The 26,850-nt window shown below is 40.7% G+C and overlaps 1 protein-coding gene across 4 annotated transcripts in view; it reads right to left on the bottom strand.

Annotated features, from left to right (window-relative positions):
• Positions 1-26,850, bottom strand: part of PDGFD (platelet derived growth factor D) — a 174,580-nt gene that overhangs the window by 27,799 nt on the left and 119,931 nt on the right. For 2 of the 4 annotated variants that reach the window (XM_005308450.5, XM_005308449.5), the window contains exons 4-5: positions 21,224-21,283; positions 6,091-6,292 (exon numbers count right to left, since the gene is read on the bottom strand). In XM_005308450.5, coding sequence (XP_005308507.2) covers positions 6,091-6,292; positions 21,224-21,283 — 262 coding nt within the window. The remainder of the gene's footprint in view (positions 1-6,090; positions 6,293-21,223; positions 21,284-26,850) is intronic. The other 2 variants (XM_008173911.4, XM_065581523.1) reach the window with 1 other exon arrangement.

Raw genomic sequence — 26,850 nt, 5'->3', positions numbered from 1 at the left:
GTAGTGCTAATGAGGCCAGTGTAAACAAGGTGGCCCATTTCAAACAGTTGCAAGAAGGTGTGAGTATCAGCAGGGGGAAATTAGTTTTTGTACTGACCCATCCAGTCCCAGTCTTTATTCAGGCCTAATTTGATGGTGTCCAGTTTGCAAATTAATTCCAGTTCTGCAGTTTCTCGCTGGAGTCTGTTTTTGGAGTTTTTTGTTGAAGAATTGCCTCTTTTAAGTCTGTTATTGAGTGTCCAGAGACACTGAAGTGTTCTTCTACTGGTTTTTGAATGTTATAATTCCTGATGTCAGATTTGTGTCCATTAATTCTTTTGCGTAGAGACTGTCTGGTTTGGCCAATGTACATGGCAGAGGGGCATTGCTGGCACATGATGGCATATATCACATTGGTAGATGTGCAGGTGAACGAGCCTCTGATGGTGTGGTTGATGAGTATTTGCAACTACACACAACAAAAACACTAACCCAGGAACCAAATCCTGCAACAAACCCCGGTACCAACTCTATCCACATATATATTCAAGGGACACCATCATAGGACCTAACCACATGAGCCACACCAGTAGGATAATACTTGAATCTCCCTGGACTGTCAACTGTTGAGAATAGCCCACTTCTACCTTAATTGAATTGGCTCATTAGCACTGACTCTCCACTTGGTAAGGCAACTCCCATCTTTTCATATGCTGTGAGATTATTTGTGAACTAGAATTTCTTTTTAAAACTGAACCCTTTCTCTACACATCTTCCCTAGACTTTTGCATCTACTTTTGTTTTGAGAAATAGCTTATGCCTGCCTTCTTCCTAGATCTTTGTATATAAGGCCAATTCAAAGTTAATACCTTTGCTGTAAAGTTTTTTTTCACTTCTGAAGCAATTTTCATATATACATAATAGTTAATAAGAATTTTTTAAAAATAAAGATATAGACAAGAGATTAAGTGACAGAAGTTCAGTGCTGTGTAATGATAGAGAACACATGCTTTGTCTAGAAGTACCCCCTCCTTTGCACAGGATGGCACTTCTCTTTTTACATCCACTACTACAGTACTAAAGTAATTATGAAATAATGTGATAGTTGTGATACCCATTCTAGGAACCTGTCTATTAAAAATGGCCAAATTATTATGACATTGAGGCCAACCGTAAAATATTATTGCAAATATACAGAAAATTATTTTGCTACTGATCTACTCTATATGGTACAACCATCTCTTCATAATCACTTAGGGTAACTTTAAGGTTGGATATTCATATGCTTCAAGTTTCCTGTTCTAAGATATAGATCTGACTATCAAACCTTTCACCTTTTTTTGAAAAACACAGCAAAGATTGTTTCTAATATTTACTTGTTATATTTCTTTGCAGAGGAAGTGCCATGATATTTGTATAGAGTTTTTACCTGGGGCATGACTTATGGATTTTGAAAATGCAAATACTAAACCTAAAATATTTCCCCAGAATTTGATTTCATTGAGATTATGTAATAAACTTCTGTATGAGTAGTGAACTATAAATGGCAGTACATATACACAGCATGAAATTTCAAACAATGAATGCAATTTTTAGAGATATACACCTGATACCGATATCTCACATAAATAGTATAAATAAATAAAGAGTGCTGTGAGATCAGATTTTGTGTATGGATTGCATTTGTCAGATATATAAATTTAATCAGGGTAGTCCCAACCTTTAAAAGGTCATTGCAGGAATTGCAGTATTTGTATTAGTTCTTCTCTGTATTGTACTTCTTTCAATCTGTATTGATTGCCAACTCTAAAAATATTATATTTAAAGTGTCGTTTACCATGTGGGTCATGTTATTAGGACTGAAAATCTAGCAACACTGCACTGAACTCAATTCCCTGGAACCATTTGGTATGCACAGGGGGTAGGATAACAGTGAAGTCATTAGCAATTTATTTATATAATTTACGTGACATGTCCTGAAAATGCTGTGAGAGATACACAGGGATTATATCAAATTGTGCTAATCTGCCTCAGGGCAGTTTTAAACAAGAACAAAGGATAAAACTCAACCTGGAAGCCGAGAAAGCATGTAAATGGTGATATAATCTATTGTTCTTTCAGCTGCAAGGTTACTACAATGCCTATAAATATTCCTTAGTGTTCCACAGAGCCTTTGTTTGGAAGCCCTAATGTATTCCTAATTTAAAGGATTTTATTTGAAGCCATTCTCTAATCGGATTTCAACATGTAACGTGGCTGTATTCCTGTCACATTTTAAGTATGAGCATTTCTTATTAGCCCTGGTGTGACCCTAAGAACCCCTCAATGCAAACTGGCAAAGAGTTCACTGTTGTGTAACAGCAACGCTGATCACGCCGGACAAACTCATTACACCCCAACATGTTGCTTTCACGGTATTTATAATAAATAAATAAATAAATAAAAAACCAATGGAGTAAGGGAGCTATTAAAAGCTTATATCACATTGATCACCATAATCTTTGCGAGATGTACATACAGATGAAATTTAGGAAGCTGTGTATAATTATTAAATGTATTAAACTTGTATGTTAAAACTTAACCAGACAAACAGATTTCTTCCACATAGGAGATGATACGTATATCTCTCTGTAACATGCAAATTAAGCATTGTAGTAAGTCAACACAATGGAAGTCTGTTTGTATACGGAAACACAGGAGTAGGGGAACCAGCACCTTAGGGGTCATCCTTTGGGTGTCAAACCAATGATTTTTGGAAAATATAAGGAGAAACAAAAAGACATTTGTCATCCATTTCCTGAGGAAAACCCTTGTAAAGCATGGGGATATTCATGAAAACTTGGATCCTGATTTTGACTGAAAACCAGCAGCTCTGTCGAAGACTGAATCCTTGGGCGAAAATCTACTTTATAAAATAGGAATATTAATAAGTGTAGATTTATTAATAAGTGTAATAATTATGTTTTATTTTATATGTGTAACCAGTTCTGTTTCCACTTCTTATCCTTACTCACTCTCTTAAATCTCAACCTTTATTAATAACCTTATTTTTGTTTTTGCTATAAGTAGATTATAGTGCTGTGTTGTTATGAATAACCTGATCCTGAGTTGTACCAGTCAAGCTGCATATACTGTCTCTTTGGAGACAGCTTACCTGGTAATTTCTGTGTGTGTCTAGTGACAGGGGCTAGATACTATAGGGGGTGACTATCCCACACTTACCCTGCAGGGTTTAATGCAGGCCATATGGGCCAATTAACTCATTAGGCAGCTGGTTAAGGAAGCCCAGTTGGGCAGAAATAGGTGGGGCCTATAAAGCCCAGCAGATGAAAGGCGAAAGGGCTGCAGGGAGACAGCAGATGCTCCCAGGAGAAAGGGAGGAGTGAGTGGAGACTGCAGACTGCAGTTACTTCCTGGGAAGAGGCTTTGGGAACTGGTAGGCCAGGAAGAGAAGGGGAACCAGAGGTAGGAAGAAGCCTAGGAATAGAGCAGTGAGGCCAGAGCGAGAAGGCCCAGATAGCTGAGCTAAGGATGCCTGGGCTGGAACCCAGAGAAGATAGCGGGCCCAGGTTTCCCTACCAGCCACTGGCCAAGAGGCACTGAGGCAGTGAGTGGGAAGACTGCCTAGGACTAGTGAGGAGCTAACCTTGCCCGGAAGGGAGGAACATAGATAGTGACATGGCCAGAGGGCTGTGCCACACAGAGGATGTTGCAGGTCCTGGAGCTGTGAGAGGGGCTGTGGGCGGACAGCAGAGACAAAGTGACAGTGTGCAAACCGTGGACAGGGGGGCATTGGCCTCAAGCTAATCCCTAGCGTATCAGGAAGAGGTGCCAGTCTGATGGTGAGTGGTTCACCCCATGACAGGGATGCTTCTGGGGAGTTCAGGGACTGGAGTAGATCAAGCAGGGGCTGGGAGAGCCCCTGAGCAGAGTGCTTGAGAGGCTGAAGGGCAGGCAGTGTTAGGGAGCTGACATCTGGCTACTACAAGAAAGACTCCCTCTCATTGGGGGGCGGAGAGAGGAGGGTAACATGGTGACCCAGTCTTGGGCACCCTGAGAAAGTGTCACATCAAGTTTATAACTAATATAATCATTTTGGACTGAAATGTATAGTGTAGCAGAGAATCCATCCTTTTGTTGGAAGAAAGGAGGAGAAAAAAACCACAACTCATTCCTTTAACAAAAACATCCTGAATTAAGAAATAAATTGGCAAACTCTTTACTTATTCATAGCAGTTGCTAGGCCAAAGAGTTGAATTCCTTTGTACTCAATGGAGAAACCCTAATTAATCCAGATTTCCTGCAGACAACCAGAAAGATCGGATCAGTATCAGTACTTGGAGCCAATCTGATCAAAATAGATAAAACACAGCACACATTGCTTTAGCTACAGTACATTTGCACTGGGATCAGATTTAATCTGAGACTCAAGTGAAATCTGGATGGAAAATTCAGTAAGAGATCAGGGTCTCTTGTCAGCCTCTATTAAAATCAAATCAGCTCCTTTTTTGTCTTTTGTGTACGTTTCCATTAGCGCTGACTCCAGTCTGGGAATAGGAGACACATAGCTGATTATGTTTCACTGGCCTCCAAATGTGATCAGATTGGTTCCAGCATTTAATACAAACTAAACAGAAGAAATGTGGCCTACATTTTCAAAAATGTGTAGAGGTGTTGATTGCTTAAATTTTTGGGGTGCCTTAAAGGGGCCTAGTTTTCAAATAGTAGTTGCTAAGCACTTTCTTAAAATCAGGCCCCTTTAAGGTTGGGCAGGCAAAAATTGAAGCAACCATAATGACCAGTCACTTTTGAAAATGTAGGCCTATATGTGTCCAGTTTCAGATCAAATTGTACTAAGGTCTCAGCTGTTGAAGGGGGGAGGGATAGCTCAGTGGTTTGAGCATTGGCCTGCTAAACCCAGGGTTGTGAGTTCAATCCTTGAGGGGGCCACTTGGGGATCTGGGGCAAAATCAGTACTTGGTCCTGCTAGTGAAGGCAGGGGGCTGGATTCAATGACCTTTCAAGGTCCCTTCCAATTCTAGGAGATGGGATATCTCCATTATTTATTATATTCAGTGCTGATCCTTAAAAAACCAAAAAAAAACCCCACAGCGAAAACTTATGTCTTTCCTTGTACAAACTGCAATTAAATGGGAATTCCATAGGTTGAAGGGCTTGCAGAATCAGACACATAATTTGCTAATTATTTAAGAAAAATATTCAGCAAAACATATAATACATGTATATTGAATATGTAAGAAAATTCATAATCGGAGTTAAACATTTCATTAGATTAGCTGTTAAAATCTACAGCGATGAGCACTTAGAAGAACTGAGCTAGACACTCAAGATACCTCCTTCACCACACAGTACAATTTCAGTGGGCAACATTGTGCTTATTTCTTCAAGGTCATGGCTGGACTTTCTATTTACTGCTTCCTCATATTATTGGTTCGTTTCATTAATTTAACATTCTTTTACTTTAGCTTTTGATGGATGGATTGTATCAAAGGAGGGAAAAGAGACACATAATCCAGAGATGCACACTTTGTTCAATTACAGTTAAAAATACTAAACCACAATAGTGTTCCCTGTCTACATAATGGAAATCGGTCAGATGTTCACATCCTAAAAAACCCCCAAACAGCTGCACATACAGGTGTTTGTGCCAGATGCTTCCCTAAGTACAATGTGATAGAAGTAATTATCTCCCACTCAACACAGAACAATCCTTAAACAGGGTGTTTAAAGGTGGGTGAGAGTTCAGGATTCCTATGTCTTACATGCAAAATAATAATTTAGAGTGAAATTGAAAACCATCTGTCCTTAACATACATAATTTCAGGTGTCTGTGTTTTCATTTGTGAATATTAACAGGCTGAAGCCAGCTTGTGGGTGATAAATACTTTAATGAAACAGACTGAAAATGATTAAGGTTCAAATTCTTCTGTCCTTACTTGTGCTGGGTAATTACTTGCTCTGCAATTAGTCCCATTGACTCCGGCATGGGTAACGGTGACTGAATCTGAACTTGATAAGCAATCAAAGGGCATTTGTGAGAAGTGTACAGAAAACACCGGAATTAAGAACATGTACAGTGTCTCCTCCTACCTTTGGACTTTCTGTCACGGTAGCTCCTGCCTCGATAATGATGTCCGGTGTCTGTGTACAGATTTTCAAGATCTTCCTGCCACGACTCTGGATTAAAGTGCTTGAGTAGCTCCTCCACGGTGTCAAATCCAGCGATGGTCTGGTCTAATGCTTCCGCAGTGAGGGTAGGGTCGGTCACTGATGGAGAGGGATAGGATACCCCCTAAGAGTGACATACAGCTCAGTGTACTTTGAAAAATTACAGCACCACTCAATACAAGTGTCAACAGTTACAGAGAGATTTTTCTCATAGCTGACTCCCACAGAATATCCAGGCAAGACCCCAAATTGGACTGAGATTCTGTCTTTTGACACAGTGACCTTACTCCTGGTATTATTAATCACTGTCGACCATCTTTTGAGCTCCTTGCACTGGGCCAGATGGCATCATGCCTCAGCATGCTGTGCCAGGAGACCAGGGAGAAAAGCACTGCCCACCTTTCCAAGTAAGGACAGGTGCTGCCAGGTGAATGGAGAAGCGAGCAGCTCTAATGCTGCTGGACAGCGCTAGCCATTCCAAAGGGGGCCAGGAAGGGTGGGAAGAAGGCAGAGCTACATCCCGTCCTTCACACCAGCCAGCGTGTACATTATGTCCCTGTACAGGGTGTGCCACGGGCTACTTTTCTCTTGCCCCCAAAGTAAGGCGGTACCTAAAAGGTGTGGCCCTTTCCTCAGTTTGCATGTAGACAAAAATCTCATGGAAGTATCTACAGCACTCATTACCATAGTATCTGAGTGCTTCACAGGCTTTAATGGTATTTATCCTCACAGCACCCGTGAGGTAGATCCCCACTGTTCAATGAGGAATTAAGGCACAAAGAGACCAAGGCAACTCTCCCAAAGTCACACAGGAAGTCTGCAGCAAGGAACTGAACCCAAGGCTCAGGTTAATGCCCTAACCACGGACAATCTTTCCTCTTCTTGGAGCTTTAACAAAGCAAGGCCTAAGCAAAGACTTCAAGGTTTGGCCCTTTGAAATGAAGAATTAACTCTGGTTTTCAAATGTTTATAAACTAGAATTTGAAAAAAAAATACTGAAGGAAATTAGAAAACTGTAATGGAAGGGTCTACACAATGTAAGGGCTGAAACACACACATACAAAAGGGATTAATATTTCTAAGCATTTAGGAACATATACTAGTCATAGACCATGTGTATGTGGGGGATTATCAGGAAAGCTAAGGCAAATCAACTGAGGGTGTGAAGTCAATGTACATAAATTAAAGCCCATTAAACTCCCATGTGGATGTTCACCAGGAGTAAAGTGGCCTTAGTTCTCTCCTGAATGAAAGCATCCACATGGGGGTTAACACACTTCAGTTAACGTGCATTAACTTTGCACCTTCAATTGATTTGCCTTAGGTTTCTTGAATGACACACGTAGACAAGGCCTTAGATCAGTGGTGGTCAACCGCAGCTCCCATTGGCCGGGAACGGCGAATCGCGGCCACTGGGAGCTGCAGGGGGCTGTGCCTGCGGATGGTCAACGTCCGCAAAATGTCTCGCAGCCTGCAATCAGCTTACCCTGATGGGACGCATGTGGCCCACAGGACGCAGGTTGCCCACCACTGCCTTAGATGCATATACATTTATTTAGTTCAGTTGGAGTAAGTCACCTCTAAGGACAGACCTGACCTTTAATAACTAATGTGCATTTATAGGGAAGAGTTTTACTTTTACTATAGCAAAATTTCCAAAGTCCTAATTTCAATGCCCAAATATTCAATATCCTAATATCATCTTCCCCCCAAACTACCCTCAAATTTCCTAATTTCTGTGTAAAATATACTCATGAAAGAACTGACTGCAGATATGTCATTCTCTTAAGACATATTAAATCAACTGCTGACAACGTATAACAGAACAGGATATAAATACAGGAAAACTCAGACCTTTATTTTCTCAGTTAAAACACTGAAACTGACAGAAAAATGAAAGAAAAGAATCCCTTCTGTCCTCAAAATCTGGACCTGAAGCCATATAGACACATAGGGTATGTCTATACTGCAATCATGGGGCATGGTTGCAGCTTGAATAGCCATACCTGATTAAAGCTAGTAATAATAATAGGACTCCAATTTTCCTAGATGCGATAGCTGATGGATTCCTTCACCAAGTAGTTCCTGAACCAACAAGAGGGGATGCCATTTTAGATTTGGTTTTGGTGAGTAGTGAGGACCTCATAGAAGAAATGGTTGTAGGGGACAATCTTGGTTCGAGTGATCATGAGCTAACTCAGTTTAAACTAAATGGAAGGATAAACAAAAATAGATCTGTGACTAGGGTTTTTGATTTCAAAAGGGCTAACTTAAAAAAATTAAGGAAATTAGTTAGGGAAGTGGATTGGACTGAAGAACTTGGGGATCTAAAGGTGGAGGAGACCTGGAATTACTTCAAGTCAAAGTTGCAGAAACTATCAGAAGAAGTGAGGTTTTTACTCACGAAAGCTTATGCCCAAATATATCTGTTAGTCTTTAAGGTGCCACCAGACTCCTTGTTGTTTTTATCAGAAGCCTGCATCCCAAGAAAGGGGAAAAAATTCATAGGCAGAGTTGTAGACCAAGCTGGATGAGCAAGCATCTCAGAGAGGTGATTAAGAAAAAGCAGAAAGCCTACAAGGAGTGGAAGATGGAAGTGATCAGCAAGAAAAGCTACCTTATTGAGGTCAGAACATGTAGGGATAAAGTGAGAAAGGGCAAAAGCTATGTAGAGTTGGACCTTGCAAAGGGAATTAAAACCAATAGTAAAAGGTTCTATAGCCATATAAATAATAAGAAAACAAAGAAAGAAGAAGTGGGACCGCTAAACACTGAGGATGGAGTGGAGGTTAAGGATAATCTAGGCATGGCCCAATATCTAAACAAATACTTTGCCTCAGTCTTTAATGAGGCTAATGAGAAGCTTAGGGATAATGGTAGGATAACAAATGGGAATAAGGATATGGAGGTAGATATTACACATCCGAGGTAGAAGCCAAACTCGACCAGCTTAATGGGACTAAATCGGGGGGCCCAGATAATCTTCATCCAAGAATATTAAAGGAACTGGCACGTGAAATTGCAAGCCCATTAGCAAGAATTTTTAATGAATCCGTAAACTCAGGGGTTTTACCTTATGACTGGAGAATTGCTAACATAGTTCCTATTTTTAAGAAAGGGAAAAAAAGTGATCCAGGCAACTACAGGCCTGTTAGTTTGACATCTGTAGTATGCAAGGTCTTGGAAAATTTTTTGAAGGAGAAAGTAGTTAAGGACACTGAGGTCAACGGTAATTGGGACAAATTACAACATGGTTTTACAAAAGGTAGATCGTGCCAAACCAACCTGATCTCCTTCTTTGAGAAGGTAACAGATTTTTTAGACAAAGGAAATGCAGTGGATCTAATTTATCTGGATTTCAGTAAGGCATTCAATACAGTTCCACATGGGGAATTATTAGCTAAATTGGAAAAGATGGGGATCAATATTAAAATTGAAAGATGTATAAGGAACTGGTTAAAGGGGAGACTACAATGAGTCGTACTGAAAGGTGAACTGTCAGGCTGGAGGGAGGTTACGAGTGGAGTTCCTCAAGGATCGGTTTTGGGACCAATCTTATTTAATCTTTTTATTACTGACCTTGGCACAAAAAGTGGGAATGTGCTAATAAAGTTTGCGGATGACACAAAGCTGGCAGGTACTGCCAATACAGAGAAGGACCGGGATATCATACAGGAAAATCTGGATGACCTCGTAAACTGGAGTAATAGTAATAGGATGAAATTTAATAGTGAAGAGTGCAAGGTCATGCATTTGGGGATTAACAACAAGAATTATTGTTATAAGCTGGGGATGCATCAGTTGGAAGTAATAAAGGAGGAGAAGGACCTCGGAGTATTGGTTGATCACAGGATGACTATGAGCCACCAATGTGATATGGCCGTGAAAAAAGCATCTTGGGATGTATCAGGTGAGGTATTTCCAGTAGAGATAAGGAGGTGTTAGTACCGTTATACAAGGCACTGGTGAGACCTCATCTGGATTCCTGTGTCCAGTTCTGGTCTCCCATGTTTAAGAAGGATGAATTCAAACTGGAACAGGTACAGAGAAGGGCTACTAGGATGATCCGAGGAACGGAAAACCTGTCTTATGAAAGGAGACTCAAAGAGCTTGGTTTGTTTAGTCTAACCAAAATAAGGCTGAGGGGAGATATGGTTGCTCTCTACAAATATATCAGAGGAATAAATACCAGGGAGGGAGAGGAATTATTTAAGCTCAGTACCAATGTGGACACAAGAACAAATGGATATAATCTGGCCATTAGGAAGTTTAGACTTGAAATTAGACGAAGGTTTCTAACCATCAGAGGAGTGAAGTTCTGGAACAGCCTTCCAAGGGGAGTAGTAGGGGCAAAAGACATATCTGGCTTCAAGACTAAACTTGATAAGCTTATGGAGGGGATGGTATTATGAGACTGGTCTTTGACTATTAGCGGTAAATATGCCCAATGGCTTGTGATAGGATGTTAGATGGGGTGGGATCTGAGTTACTACAGAGAATTCTTTCCTGGGTGTCTGGCAGGTGAGTCTTGCCCACATGCTCAGGATTTAGCTGATCACCATATTTGCGGTTGGGAAGGAATTTTCCTCCAGGGCAGATTGGCAGAGGCCCTGGGGGCTTTTCGCCTTCCTCTGCAGCGTGGGGCATGGGTCACTTGCTGGAAGATTCTCTGCACCTTGAAGTCTTTAAACCATGATTTGAGGACTTCGATGGCTCAGACACAGGTTTGATACAGGAGTGGGTACGTGAGATTCTGTAGCCTGCGTTATGCAGGAGGTCAGACTAGATGATCATAATGGTCCCTTCTGATTAGTACCGTAAAGTCTACGAACAGTCTATGAACAGGTCCCAGAGCAGTGAATCCGTAGTAGTGCGCATTTCAGTGCAGGCTAGGCACACAGGCAATTACCCATGGTTCCAGGTGGGCTTGTACAGCCCATGCTGAAGCGTGCATTGCCATGGCTTCGCTGCTCTAGTACCCAAGCTAGCTCAGGTATGTCTACTCAAGCTGCAATCACACTCCACGATTACAGCACAGACATACCCACAGAGACATATAGCACTTGAATTCCCCACCAGAAGGTCAATTTTAGCCTGAACCTGCAAATACTTCTATAAATCGATGCAAGTTGCACTACTCAGGTGAGTAGTCCCACTGGAATCAGTGGCTTATTAACCTGAGTAAAACTATTCAGTTTTACTGAAAATCCAGTCTACTTAAATATACCTTTGTCTTCACCAGCAAATGTTGCCATAGTCTTTGGAGTGAGTCCTTGATATTTTACTGCGTATAATTTGCTACAAATATGAACCTTCCAAATTATCTGACACCAGAAAGAAAAAAATGAAAATATCATAATACAGTGCTGACATGGAAGGAGAACTGCAGTTTGCTAATTATCACAACTACACAGGGAGTTGAGAATGGGGTTGTGTTACATATGAAATGGGGTTGTGATAATATGAAATAAAGGACCTTTTTTAACAGTATTGGCCTGGAAATTATTAAGCCTTGGCACAAAAAGTGGGAATGTGCTAATAAAGTTTGCGGATGACACAAAGCTGGCAGGTACTGCCAATACAGAGAAGGACCGGGATATCATACAGGAAAATCTGGATGACCTCGTAAACTGGAGTAATAGTAATAGGATGAAATTTAATAGTGAAGAGTGCAAGGTCATGCATTTGGGGATTAACAACAAGAATTATTGTTATAAGCTGGGGATGCATCAGTTGGAAGTAATAAAGGAGGAGAAGGACCTCGGAGTATTGGTTGATCACAGGATGACTATGAGCCACCAATGTGATATGGCCGTGAAAAAAGCATCTTGGGATGTATCAGGTGAGGTATTTCCAGTAGAGATAAGGAGGTGTTAGTACCGTTATACAAGGCACTGGTGAGACCTCATCTGGATTCCTGTGTCCAGTTCTGGTCTCCCATGTTTAAGAAGGATGAATTCAAACTGGAACAGGTACAGAGAAGGGCTACTAGGATGATCCGAGGAACGGAAAACCTGTCTTATGAAAGGAGACTCAAAGAGCTTGGTTTGTTTAGTCTAACCAAAATAAGGCTGAGGGGAGATATGGTTGCTCTCTACAAATATATCAGAGGAATAAATACCAGGGAGGGAGAGGAATTATTTAAGCTCAGTACCAATGTGGACACAAGAACAAATGGATATAATCTGGCCATTAGGAAGTTTAGACTTGAAATTAGACGAAGGTTTCTAACCATCAGAGGAGTGAAGTTCTGGAACAGCCTTCCAAGGGGAGTAGTAGGGGCAAAAGACATATCTGGCTTCAAGACTAAACTTGATAAGCTTATGGAGGGGATGGTATTATGAGATTGGTCTTTGACTATTAGCGGTAAATATGCCCAATGGCTTGTGATAGGATGTTAGATGGGGTGGGATCTGAGTTACTACAGAGAATTCTTTCCTGGGTGTCTGGCAGGTGAGTCTTGCCCACATGCTCAGGATTTAGCTGATCACCATATTTGCGGTTGGGAAGGAATTTTCCTCCAGGGCAGATTGGCAGAGGCCCTGGGGGCTTTTCGCCTTCCTCTGCAGCGTGGGGCATGGGTCACTTGCTGGAAGATTCTCTGCACCTTGAAGTCTTTAAACCATGATTTGAGGACTTCGATGGCTCAGACACAGGTTTGATACAGGAGTGGGTACGTGAGATTCTGTAGCCTGCGTTATGCAGGAGGTCAGACTAGATGATCATAATGGTCCCTTCTGATTAGTACTGTAAAGTCTACGAACAGTCTATGAACAGGTCCCAGAGCAGTGAATCCGTAGTAGTGCGCATTTCAGTGCAGGCTAGGCACACAGGCAATTACCCATGGTTCCAGGTGGGCTTGTACAGCCCATGCTGAAGCGTGCATTGCCATGGCTTCGCTGCTCTAGTACCCAAGCTAGCTCAGGTATGTCTACTCAAGCTGCAATCACACTCCACGATTACAGCACAGACATACCCACAGAGACATATAGCACTTGAATTCCCCACCAGAAGGTCAATTTTAGCCTGAACCTGCAAATACTTCTATAAATCGATGCAAGTTGCACTACTCAGGTGAGTAGTCCCACTGGAATCAGTGGCTTATTAACCTGAGTAAAACTATTCAGTTTTACTGAAAATCCAGTCTACTTAAATATACCTTTGTCTTCACCAGCAAATGTTGCCATAGTCTTTGGAGTGAGTCCTTGATATTTTACTGCGTATAATTTGCTACAAATATGAACCTTCCAAATTATCTGACACCAGAAAGAAAAAAATGAAAATATCATAATACAGTGCTGACATGGAAGGAGAACTGCAGTTTGCTAATTATCACAACTACACAGGGAGTTGAGAATGGGGTTGTGTTACATATGAAATGGGGTTGTGATAATATGAAATAAAGGACCTTTTTTAACAGTATTGGCCTGGAAATTATTAAGCCTTGGCACAAAAAGTGGGAATGTGCTAATAAAGTTTGCGGATGACACAAAGCTGGCAGGTACTGCCAATACAGAGAAGGACCGGGATATCATACAGGAAAATCTGGATGACCTCGTAAACTGGAGTAATAGTAATAGGATGAAATTTAATAGTGAAGAGTGCAAGGTCATGCATTTGGGGATTAACAACAAGAATTATTGTTATAAGCTGGGGATGCATCAGTTGGAAGTAATAAAGGAGGAGAAGGACCTCGGAGTATTGGTTGATCACAGGATGACTATGAGCCACCAATGTGATATGGCCGTGAAAAAAGCATCTTGGGATGTATCAGGTGAGGTATTTCCAGTAGAGATAAGGAGGTGTTAGTACCGTTATACAAGGCACTGGTGAGACCTCATCTGGATTCCTGTGTCCAGTTCTGGTCTCCCATGTTTAAGAAGGATGAATTCAAACTGGAACAGGTACAGAGAAGGGCTACTAGGATGATCCGAGGAACGGAAAACCTGTCTTATGAAAGGAGACTCAAAGAGCTTGGTTTGTTTAGTCTAACCAAAATAAGGCTGAGGGGAGATATGGTTGCTCTCTACAAATATATCAGAGGAATAAATACCAGGGAGGGAGAGGAATTATTTAAGCTCAGTACCAATGTGGACACAAGAACAAATGGATATAATCTGGCCATTAGGAAGTTTAGACTTGAAATTAGACGAAGGTTTCTAACCATCAGAGGAGTGAAGTTCTGGAACAGCCTTCCAAGGGGAGTAGTAGGGGCAAAAGACATATCTGGCTTCAAGACTAAACTTGATAAGCTTATGGAGGGGATGGTATTATGAGACTGGTCTTTGACTATTAGCGGTAAATATGCCCAATGGCTTGTGATAGGATGTTAGATGGGGTGGGATCTGAGTTACTACAGAGAATTCTTTCCTGGGTGTCTGGCAGGTGAGTCTTGCCCACATGCTCAGGATTTAGCTGATCACCATATTTGCGGTTGGGAAGGAATTTTCCTCCAGGGCAGATTGGCAGAGGCCCTGGGGGCTTTTCGCCTTCCTCTGCAGCGTGGGGCATGGGTCACTTGCTGGAAGATTCTCTGCACCTTGAAGTCTTTAAACCATGATTTGAGGACTTCGATGGCTCAGACACAGGTTTGATACAGGAGTGGGTACGTGAGATTCTGTAGCCTGCGTTATGCAGGAGGTCAGACTAGATGATCATAATGGTCCCTTCTGATTAGTACCGTAAAGTCTACGAACAGTCTATGAACAGGTCCCAGAGCAGTGAATCCGTAGTAGTGCGCATTTCAGTGCAGGCTAGGCACACAGGCAATTACCCATGGTTCCAGGTGGGCTTGTACAGCCCATGCTGAAGCGTGCATTGCCATGGCTTCGCTGCTCTAGTACCCAAGCTAGCTCAGGTATGTCTACTCAAGCTGCAATCACACTCCACGATTACAGCACAGACATACCCACAGAGACATATAGCACTTGAATTCCCCACCAGAAGGTCAATTTTAGCCTGAACCTGCAAATACTTCTATAAATCGATGCAAGTTGCACTACTCAGGTGAGTAGTCCCACTGGAATCAGTGGCTTATTAACCTGAGTAAAACTATTCAGTTTTACTGAAAATCCAGTCTACTTAAATATACCTTTGTCTTCACCAGCAAATGTTGCCATAGTCTTTGGAGTGAGTCCTTGATATTTTACTGCGTATAATTTGCTACAAATATGAACCTTCCAAATTATCTGACACCAGAAAGAAAAAAATGAAAATATCATAATACAGTGCTGACATGGAAGGAGAACTGCAGTTTGCTAATTATCACAACTACACAGGGAGTTGAGAATGGGGTTGTGTTACATATGAAATGGGGTTGTGATAATATGAAATAAAGGACCTTTTTTAACAGTATTGGCCTGGAAATTATTAAGCCTTGGCACAAAAAGTGGGAATGTGCTAATAAAGTTTGCGGATGACACAAAGCTGGCAGGTACTGCCAATACAGAGAAGGACCGGGATATCATACAGGAAAATCTGGATGACCTCGTAAACTGGAGTAATAGTAATAGGATGAAATTTAATAGTGAAGAGTGCAAGGTCATGCATTTGGGGATTAACAACAAGAATTATTGTTATAAGCTGGGGATGCATCAGTTGGAAGTAATAAAGGAGGAGAAGGACCTCGGAGTATTGGTTGATCACAGGATGACTATGAGCCACCAATGTGATATGGCCGTGAAAAAAGCATCTTGGGATGTATCAGGTGAGGTATTTCCAGTAGAGATAAGGAGGTGTTAGTACCGTTATACAAGGCACTGGTGAGACCTCATCTGGATTCCTGTGTCCAGTTCTGGTCTCCCATGTTTAAGAAGGATGAATTCAAACTGGAACAGGTACAGAGAAGGGCTACTAGGATGATCCGAGGAACGGAAAACCTGTCTTATGAAAGGAGACTCAAAGAGCTTGGTTTGTTTAGTCTAACCAAAATAAGGCTGAGGGGAGATATGGTTGCTCTCTACAAATATATCAGAGGAATAAATACCAGGGAGGGAGAGGAATTATTTAAGCTCAGTACCAATGTGGACACAAGAACAAATGGATATAATCTGGCCATTAGGAAGTTTAGACTTGAAATTAGACGAAGGTTTCTAACCATCAGAGGAGTGAAGTTCTGGAACAGCCTTCCAAGGGGAGTAGTAGGGGCAAAAGACATATCTGGCTTCAAGACTAAACTTGATAAGCTTATGGAGGGGATGGTATTATGAGATTGGTCTTTGACTATTAGCGGTAAATATGCCCAATGGCTTGTGATAGGATGTTAGATGGGGTGGGATCTGAGTTACTACAGAGAATTCTTTCCTGGGTGTCTGGCAGGTGAGTCTTGCCCACATGCTCAGGATTTAGCTGATCACCATATTTGCGGTTGGGAAGGAATTTTCCTCCAGGGCAGATTGGCAGAGGCCCTGGGGGCTTTTCGCCTTCCTCTGCAGCGTGGGGCATGGGTCACTTGCTGGAAGATTCTCTGCACCTTGAAGTCTTTAAACCATGATTTGAGGACTTCGATGGCTCAGACACAGGTTTGATACAGGAGTGGGTACGTGAGATTCTGTAGCCTGCGTTATGCAGGAGGTCAGACTAGATGATCATAATGGTCCCTTCTGATTAGTACTGTAAAGTCTACGAACAGTCTATGAACAGGTCCCAGAGCAGTGAATCCGTAGTAGTGCGCATTTCAGTGCAGGCTAGGCACACAGGCAATTACCCATGGTTCCAGGTGGGCTTGTACAGCCCATGCTGAAGCGTGCATTGCCATGGCTTCGCTGCTCTAGTACCCAAGCTAGCTCAGGTATGTCTACTCAAGCTGCAATCACACTCCACGATTACAGCACAGACATACCCACAGAGACATATAGCACTTGAATTCCCCACCAGAAGGTCAATTTTAGCCTGAACCTGCAAATACTTCTATAAATCGATGCAAGTTGCACTACTCAGGTGAGTAGTCCCACTGGAATCAGTGGCTTATTAACCTGAGTAAAACTATTCAGTTTTACTGAAAATCCAGTCTACTTAAATATACCTTTGTCTTCACCAGCAAATGTTGCCATAGTCTTTGGAGTGAGTCCTTGATATTTTACTGCGTATAATTTGCTACAAATATGAACCTTCCAAATTATCTGACACCAGAAAGAAAAAAATGAAAATATCATAATACAGTGCTGACATGGAAGGAGAACTGCAGTTTGCTAATTATCACAACTACACAGGGAGTTGAGAATGGGGTTGTGTTACATATGAAATGGGGTTGTGATAATATGAAATAAAGGACCTTTTTTAACAGTATTGGCCTGGAAATTATTAAGCCTTCAACACAGAACCCATCACAAATAAGTTTCAGTGGGCCCACTTTCATAACCCTTCTACAATCCAGCGTTAAATGAGGCACAATGCAGACGGCTTTAAAAATTCATGACTCATTAAAAGGAAGACACGCAGCAAAGAACCTCTATTGACTTCTAAGTGCCTTAGAATAAAGACTTTGTCGAAGAGATGGGAGTCGGACCCCCATGAGAATAAATATCTCACATCAGGAAGCTGAATAAAGTGCTGCTACATAAAACAATGCTATATGAAATTCAGTGTTCTAATCACAGTCGTCGTGTACAATGCTTACATAATCATTTTTGGTAAAAAAAGAAACACACTAAAATATCACTAGGAACCCACTATAGAGAGAAATCAGTGGGGCTAGTGACTGATTTGTAATCATAGCAAAAGAGGAAAACAGTTCCTAAATTCCCTTCAAACAACAAAGGGAAGGGGGGATAGGGAGAAAGAGGTGAGGATGCGGCATAAGTAGCAGAATTGCAAATCGACTGCCTTCTGTTTCCATGCCTTCCACTGGAGGAACATCAAACCTACTCAAGTATATATGATCTTGTCCTCTAGAGGCTGGTCCGCAAAGATATAGACACTCTCATGGAATTAATGGACTGCTAATGGAATTAATAGACTAGGAGCAACCAGTACTTTTTATGCAAAAAGGTCAGGGGCTCTATTCAGAAAGGCACCTGTATGAGATTTAGACGAGACTCGTGCTGTTTGTATGCGTTTAGCCATACAGCCTTTTACATTTTGTGAGAGCCTTGGAGGTCAGATTGTGGATTTGCAGGATACGTCAAACCAATAAAAGCAAGGAGAATTCACACCTTCTTGGGTTATAAAATTTCTATTCAGGACTTTATAAGGAGTTCAACTCAGTTCACACACACAAAAAAGCTCAACTTTCTCAGAGCAATAGGCAATGAAGAGGAATTATTGTAGCTCAGATAACCTATTGGCAGCTACATCATGTGACAGACCCAAAAGTAACTTCAAAGCTGCCTCTGTTTTGTCCTGCCAAGAGCTAAATATTAGATTTATGAAAAGCGTGTGCCATCTGGCTTCTGTGACTGAGAGAAGACATAGAAGAACAGTACAATGTGAGGGGGCTCAGAGTTACCACATCATGCACTTCTTGTTAGTCACTTAAACATTCAACATATTGTGAGTTTCATAAGACACATTGGCAGCTCTTTTCTAATCCGAACCAGACCATTAGTTCATTTGGTCTCCATTATGATTCATTACTATTCTATTAGTGATGATGAAGTCTTTCTGTATTATTGTGAATGGGATATGCAGTTTTGTAGAAGTTCAATTGTTGTTGAATCAGGTCATTATATACTGAACCACAAGACTGGGGACTGGACATAATGGCTCTGCTGGGTGAAAGATCTCATTCTGGGGTTATTGATGGGCTCCAGCACTTTAGGCTAGAGGCAGATGGCAGAGATGCTGCTCTAAGCCTCATGAGGAAAAGCATGAGGTGTGATTCAGTGATTTGAGCTCAAGCCTGGGAACAGGAAAATGCATATATGCTTACCCAAATGTATTTTTTTTCCTGCAAGATCTTACAGTGGGTCTTTAGGGTGTTTTCAGGTTTGGGAGGTGGAACTCAAACCTGTCAATCATTGCCAGGCTCTTTGGTAGGAGCAGAGTTTAACTATGCCAGTGACTGACAGGTTAAAGTTCTGCCCTACCATGCTGACTGAAGACCCACAGTAGAATCTGTGAACCTCTTTATGCTGAAGAATTAGGCATTCCTGAGGTCTCAACCTGACTCTGTGGTCATGGGCAAATAGCTCATCTTCTCTGCCTCAGTTTCCCTAGCTATGAAATAAGGTTATTGATACTTACTGCCTAACTGTGGTGTGCTCTGTGGGGAAGGAATGAGTGTCTAGTAGCTGTGGCACTGAACTGGACCAAGATACCTGGGCTCAGCTTCTGGCTCAGCCACAGGCTTCCCAGCCTCAGGTCCCCATCTGTAAAATGGGGATAATACTTCCCTACCTCTCAGGAGTGCTGGGATGATAAATAATTATAATAATTCTAAAGTGCTCTGATACTATGGTGATAAGGGCCATATAAGCACATACAACAAATAGAAACAACGATCTTGTGAAGGGCTTTCCATAGGAAAAGGGTTGTGGATTATTATTTGACATTTTTGGCACTTTACTATGGTGAGAGCAATCACTGTGACAATGTTTTCAGTATCAGAGGGGTAGCCGTGTTAGTCTGAATCTGTAAAAAGCAACAGAGGGTCCTGTGGCACCTTTAAGACTAACAGAAGTATGGGAGCATAAGCTTTCGTGGGTAAGAACCTCACTTCTTCTGGCATCTGAAGAAGTGAGGTTCTCACGAGGTGCTCCCAATACTTCTGTTAGTCTTAAAGGTTCCATAGAACCTCTAATGTTTTCAGTGTAATTTGATCTCAGGATCACAACTACCTGATGAGGGAGCTTTTCTCTTACATTTTCAAAGACAATTTCCCATTTTTTTTCAAACAACATATTGTGTCAGATAAAAATGCACAAACCTTTTTAAAACAAAACAAAACAAAACAAAACATGTTAGGAGGAGGAAAAATAGTTATCACAGAAGGAGAACATGATTTACCAAATACCACCCTAATATCCTCTCCATGGTATGTCTAATAGAGCCAGGCCCTCGATAATACTATTACTCCGAATTAGGACTCATATAACAGATTTAATCCAAGGATCTCAAAGCACTTTACTGTGGAGGTTAAGTATTGTAACAGTATCATCATCATCATCCAGTATTTTCCAAGCTTAAGATTTGCTTAATTCGGGTTTGCGCAACCTGGGGGGCGTCTGTACTTGTTATATAAAAGGAGTTGTCAAGTGAATACACTCTGTGAGTGTGGGACTGGACAATGCAACATATGGCAGAGGGACTGTACCATTACCAAGTCTGATGCTGGCATTACTCTCCCACATGGTGTGGTCCCAGAGTCCAAGAGTATGTTTACATTGCAATTAAACATCTACAGCTGGAGAGGGTTTCAGAGCATGGGCTCCAGCCTGAGCCCAAAATGCCTACACTGCAATTAAACAGCACCAAAGCGGGAGCACTGCAAACCTCAGTCAGCTAACATGGCCTATCCATGGGTATTTAATTGCAGTGTAGACATACCCTACGTTTTGCTTGAAAATGCTGCCAGGAGCTGATTTTTTGTCTGTGACATAAATCAAATAAAGTGAAGGAGTTGGGAGATTTTTAATTGGGGTTTCTTTTTTTAAAAGTCATATTTAGTTACACAAAATGAGGTGTCAAATTAAGATTTAATTTAATTGCTGCTGCTACAAAAAAATCTTCAATAATGAAAATTCAAAAAAGTTAATCCGTTCTCCTACCGGCTTGCCTTTAATGCTAATTATTGCAAAATATGCTCATGTGTTTAGACCAAGAAACTTTATATCTCAAAATGTAAAGGAATTTTTTTTATTGGGAGGATTCAGTTTGAAAGTGCTAAGTATTTATCCACTGGCCATCCCACGTGACTAAAATAGCTGCTGACATTTCTTGCCTTCCACCCTCCACTCCCTAAAAATTATTGACAGTCTAGAACGAGTTTGAAGAACACGTCTCACTTAATCTCCTGCTTACAGCTCAAGCAGTAGTTCCCCTGTGCAGATGCATTTACATTGGGCTGAAAACCATTCTACCAATCCTTTCATGGGCAAAATAGTAACAAGCTACTTACTGAGACAGAGCTTGTGACTGACTCCCAGTTGGTTTCTGATGCTGCAGGCTGGAAATCATCCTAAAGGGGAAAAACCCATAGGAAAAATCACAGTCATGGCAATGTCCTAAAGTTAACTACCAGACCTTAAACAATGTCTCAGTGTTCGGTGTCCTTCACCCTTTTGAAACCTCTTCCATAGAAGAGATCTCTGCTTTTCTTCTCCATCCTTTATGAATTAGCTCTTTAGGGCAGAGACAGTTACGTATTCTATGTTTGTACAGCACCTAGCAAAATGGGTTTAAGGTCTTTAGGTGCTATTGTAATATAAATATTAAATAATAAATAATAATACTTGTTTCAAACATTATGGGAACAAGCCATTTATATTAGAAGTGCCGTTATCACAACAACAAAAATAATAATCGTCAGTTCCAGATGGAATATAGCCTGGATGTCTGTACAGTAATAGGAAACAATTACTTAATGGTGGACAGGCCAATTTGAGACAAATCTAATAACACAGAGGAATTATTTGGCTCCATGACAGTTTTGTCCACTGCCAGTTAAAAAATTATTTATTCCAACTAGAAGTATTAAAAGACCAAGAAATGAAGGCTGTATTCAATAAATCTTGGGGCACTGGAGAAGTTCCAGAAGACTGGAGGAAAGTTGTCTGAAGGACAGAAAATTGTGCCAATTTTTTAAAGGGTGAACAGGGTGGCCTAGGTAATTGTAGGCCAGTCAGCCTGACATTGGTCCTGAGCAAAATAATGGAGTGACTGATACGGGACTTGATTAATAAAAACTAACGAAGGGTAATGCAATTAATGCACATCAGTACGGGTTTATGGAAAATAGATCCTGTCAAACTAACTTGAAATTACAAGTTTGATTGATAAAGTTATTAGTGTTGCTGTAATACGCTTAGACTTCTGCAAGGGGTTTGACTTAGTACCACATGACATTTTGATAAAAAACTACAATGTTGTAAACTTAACATGGCACACATTAAATGGATTAAAAACTGGCTAACCGATAGGTCTCAAAATGTAACAGTGGGAAACTGTCATCGAGCATATCTGTTTCAGTGGGTTCCCTCAGTGATTAGTTTGTGGACCTACACTAGTTAACATTTTTTGTCAATGACCTGGAAGAAAACATAAAATCATCACTGATAAAGTTTGCAGATGACACAAAAATTGGGAGACTTGTAAATATTGAAGAGGCCAGGTCTCTGATTCAGAGCAATCTGGATTTGTTGGTAAACTATGTGCAAGCAAGCAATATGCATTTTAATATGCCTAAATGTAAATGTATACCTCTTGGAGCAAAGAATGTAGACCATACTTGCATGATGAGGAACTCTTTCCTGGGAAGCAGTGACTAAAAAAGGTTTGGGGTTTGTGGTCGATAATCAGCTGAACATGAGCTTCCAATGTAGCCAAAAGAGCGAATCTAATCTTTCGATGCATTAGCCCTTGATAAATTGGAACCCTCTGGAGAGAGTTCAGAGAAGAGCCACGAGAATGATTAAAGGATTAGAAAATCTACCTTATAGTGATAAACTCAAGGAGCTCAATCTATTTTGCTTAACAAAGAGAAAGTTAAGGAGTGACTTGATTACAGTCTAAGTATTTACATGGGGAACAAATATTTAAAAATGGACTCTTCAATCTAGCAGAGAAAGGTATAACACAATCCAATGGCAAAGTTGAAACTTCGAAAAATTGAGGCTGGAAATAAGGTATACATTTTTAACAGTGAATGTGAAACAGTGAAAGTAAGTAAATGGTTGCAATAGTTAATAAGTGTCATGGTGGTTCTCCATCACTGACAATTTTAAAATCATAATTGGATGTTTTGCTAAAAGATATGCTCTAGGAATTATTTTAGGGAAGCTCTATGGTATAATGTGCTGTAGAGGAGTTCAAACGAGATGATCACAATGGTCCCTTCTGGCCTTGGAATCTATGAATCTCTAGAATCTATGAATCTATACACAATTTTTGAAATACAAACACAGCCTGATATTCAGCTTGTGCAAAATATATAAATCAGTCCTAATAACAGAACTTCATGATAAATGCATTTAAACGATAGGGCCAGATCCTCAGCTATACCAATTTACACCAACTGAAAATACGCCCTGCAACATGTTTTAATTTGGTAGTCAATACAGGGTGGAACTGGAGGACCAGATTCTCCACTGGTTTAAATCAGCGTTGCTCTATTGACTTTAATTGCAAGTAAGATCACACAGGTGCACACACACACACACAATTACGTGGTGTGAATATGACACAAGAGAATTTAACGTAAAGCCTGCTAGACTATCAATAAATCTGTCATAGCTTTCTCTCTTCCACAGTCAGGAAGGAACCTAGCTATTTTCAAATCCGGAGTCCACATGCATAGCTAAATATAATGCTCTACATTTTGCTAAAGAGCACAGTAAAAAAATATTAAATGTCCAAAAATTCATAAGCTTGCTTATTCAAAGCTTTCGCTCTCTCTTGCTCTCTTCCTGAAGTGCTTCTTTCCCTCAGTCCACCCTCTACCTGAGATAATCAAAACCACAATGATTTCTTTAGGTACCTTCGGGTTAAAAATTTTAGGTTATCCAATTAGAGAACACAAACTATACGTCATTTAGGTGGCAAATGAAATTGTAGATATCCAACTGTGAATATTTAAAGTGGACAATTTGCAAACAATCCACAGACAATTTATTTGCACAAATTATGTATTATTGTAAAAGCAAATGCTATAACCAGTTCACAAACAACACAGGAAAAAGGACATTTGCCAAATTACTTTGAAATTGTTCATCTAGTTCTAGTTAACAGTCTTACTTTGATGTTAGGTAGGAACCAATTCAACAGGCCCACAGATCCCGGATAACATTTGCCAGTTTCAGAACTTTGCAACCAACTCCCCCCATCATTAATTACCCTTCGGCACTCCCAAGAGAAGTGGCATTGAGTTCTGAAGCATTAATTTAACACAGGGACAATCTGTATTCTCAACTGTTTACAGGAGACTACAGACACGATATCTTCTTATGCTTGAAATGACTCTACTCTCTTATGTTACCTAATATTAGATATAAGGAAACAGTGATTTTTTTTTGAGATAGCTGTTGCCAAATTGTTGAGATTATTAGGTGCACCACCTGCTTCTTGGATCTTACTGACTGCACATTTTGTTTTGGTGATTATACTTCATCTACTAAAACTCAACATAAACCATTCATTGCTAGATGGCTTTGTTCTACCACCCTTTAAAGCAGCTGCAGCCACTTCTGGCTTCTAAAGAGCTTTCAACCCAAACACAGTTTTGAGTTAATTATAATCTATTGGCTCCAGCTTCCAGTTATTTAAAGGAATGACATCAAAGTAGTTTCTTTTCTCCTTTGCCTTCCCTATTCATAACAATCCCATGGACATCTGAGAGATATGTTTAGGTATCACATACTATCTGACGAGCTCATGCTGATTCGTTTTTGTAGGGTTTGCACATGAGTACTAGGCTTCTGGCTATTTTGTAGTCATTATTTTCAAGCAGCAATAAACAAACATTTGTTTAAAAAAAACCCAAACTATATTTGCACTTAATATTGGAAAAATAGGGAGGTAACAATTTGGACCTTTCTGATTGAATTAAAGCTCCTACTCCCATTCTTCAGGACCCTGAATGGACTTGACCAGCCTCAGTCAAAAATTGCCTACCCATCCACAAACCACCAAGACGACCACATTCCACAGATACGATACAGCCAGTAAAACCCAGGATGATACTCTCAGGATCAAGGTACAGGGAAAATATCCCAGGGGTGGAGGGAACAGGAGATCTGAGAGGGCCTGAACCTGACATATCTAAGCCCCTCTCCCAGAAGAGTCATCACCTCCCAGGTAGAGGAAGAGAGAAAAGAAAAGTAAAAACTGAAGTCAGGAACATGGAAAAGCAGAAAAAGTTGATCCCTATTTGTGCTCAGACGCCAGAGTGATAAATGTCTTAGACACATCATAAAACGGACTGCGTAGAATTATCCTGATGTCAGAGATGATTTTGCTGAGTCATCAGAGATTAGAAAAGGCATGTCCAATCAGTTCTAGTTTAGGAGCATAAAAGTAGTTGGAACATCTTACTATGACATAAGGAAATAGGGAATAGGACAGAGGAGGCCCTACAGGGAAAACCCTTGAAACAGCAAACCATAAGGAAAAATGTTTTAAATTCTGTTAATATTTAAGTGAATAAAGGCAAGGAAGTAAATGCAAGGTGGGAATATTACCTGTTTACAGACAGACAGATCAGATTATAGAAGAACTTCCTGCATCCAGATTCTCATCACAGAAGTTACCCTAGTAAACATTAATATTCCAGGCACAAGTTGTGGCGAGACTAGGTTTTATTTCCCCCTTCTCCCCCCTCCCCCGTAATTGGCTTCAGTGCTGATATGCTTACAGAGGAGTGAACCCTGTAATCATCACATATAATAAAGTGACAGGTATTTAAGTGAAATAATAAAAAAATGGAAAGAATAGTGTTATATCAAGCAAGAAGCATTAGTAAAGCTACAACTCCATTAAAGAAACACTGTGATAAATACTCATACTTGTGCACTTGGGCTGTTTCATGATAATTTTTCAGGAGGTACTGTAGCACACAGCAACTTTGGTTTTGAAGATGAATAGAAATGACACAGGCATAAATTAGAAGCTGCCTGTAAATTTGCTCACTTACCATAATTTCAATTCATCACATAGTGTGTTTTCACTTTCTAATCCCTGCAGTATTTATTAATAGCTCTTCTAGCGGTGTCTAAGGATATCTACTTCCATAAAACAAGATATTGAGTAGGAACAGAGAAGCTGTATTACTTCTATATACAGTAGGGAAGAGACCACTACTCTGTCCTGTTCTGGTAGCCACACTATAAAAAAGATGCTGAAGAATTAGGGAAGGTTCTGAGAAAAGCTACAAGAATAGTTTGTCATCTGGAAATCATGCCTTGCAATGTAAAACTAAAGGAGGTCACTGTTGGGCATTGGTACACCTCGGTCCCTCCTATTCTCATGCCTGTGGCATGAGAGTAGGATTAGTATTCTGTGGGCTGTAATACTTCAGTCTAATTTCAATTGCTGGGATCAGTGTGTGGGGGCTGGGTGGTGTTGGTGGCCTGTGATGTACAGGTCAGACTAGATGATCTGGTGGTCCCTTCTGGCTTTAAACACTATGACTCTGTGACTGTTAGGGGAAGGTTAAGCGGTGACTTGATCACGAGCTGTAATTATCTACACAAGGGGACATCTGATACTAGAAGGCTCTTTAGCTTACAAATGCATAAAAAGTGGCTGTAAACTGAAGTCAGCAAAGTTCAAATGGGAAATAAAGTACATATTTTAACAGTGAGGGTAATTAACCACTGAAACAAATTACCAAGGGATGTGGTAAATTCTTCATTGCTTGCAATCTTCAAATCATAGTTTGGATACCTTTCTTCAATTATATGCTCTAGTTAAACCACAAGTTATAGACTTGATGCAGGAATCTATGGGTGAAATTCCATAACTTGTTATGCAGGAGGACAGGCTAACTGATCACAAGTCTCTCTGGCCTCAAACTCCGTGAATCTATGATTG

Source organism: Chrysemys picta, chromosome 1, assembly GCF_011386835.1.
Source record: "Chrysemys picta bellii isolate R12L10 chromosome 1, ASM1138683v2, whole genome shotgun sequence".
Classification (NCBI taxonomy): Eukaryota; Metazoa; Chordata; order Testudines; family Emydidae; genus Chrysemys; species Chrysemys picta.
The sequence above is the reverse complement of the archived record's forward strand: the minus strand, read 5'-3'. Positions and strand labels throughout refer to the sequence as shown.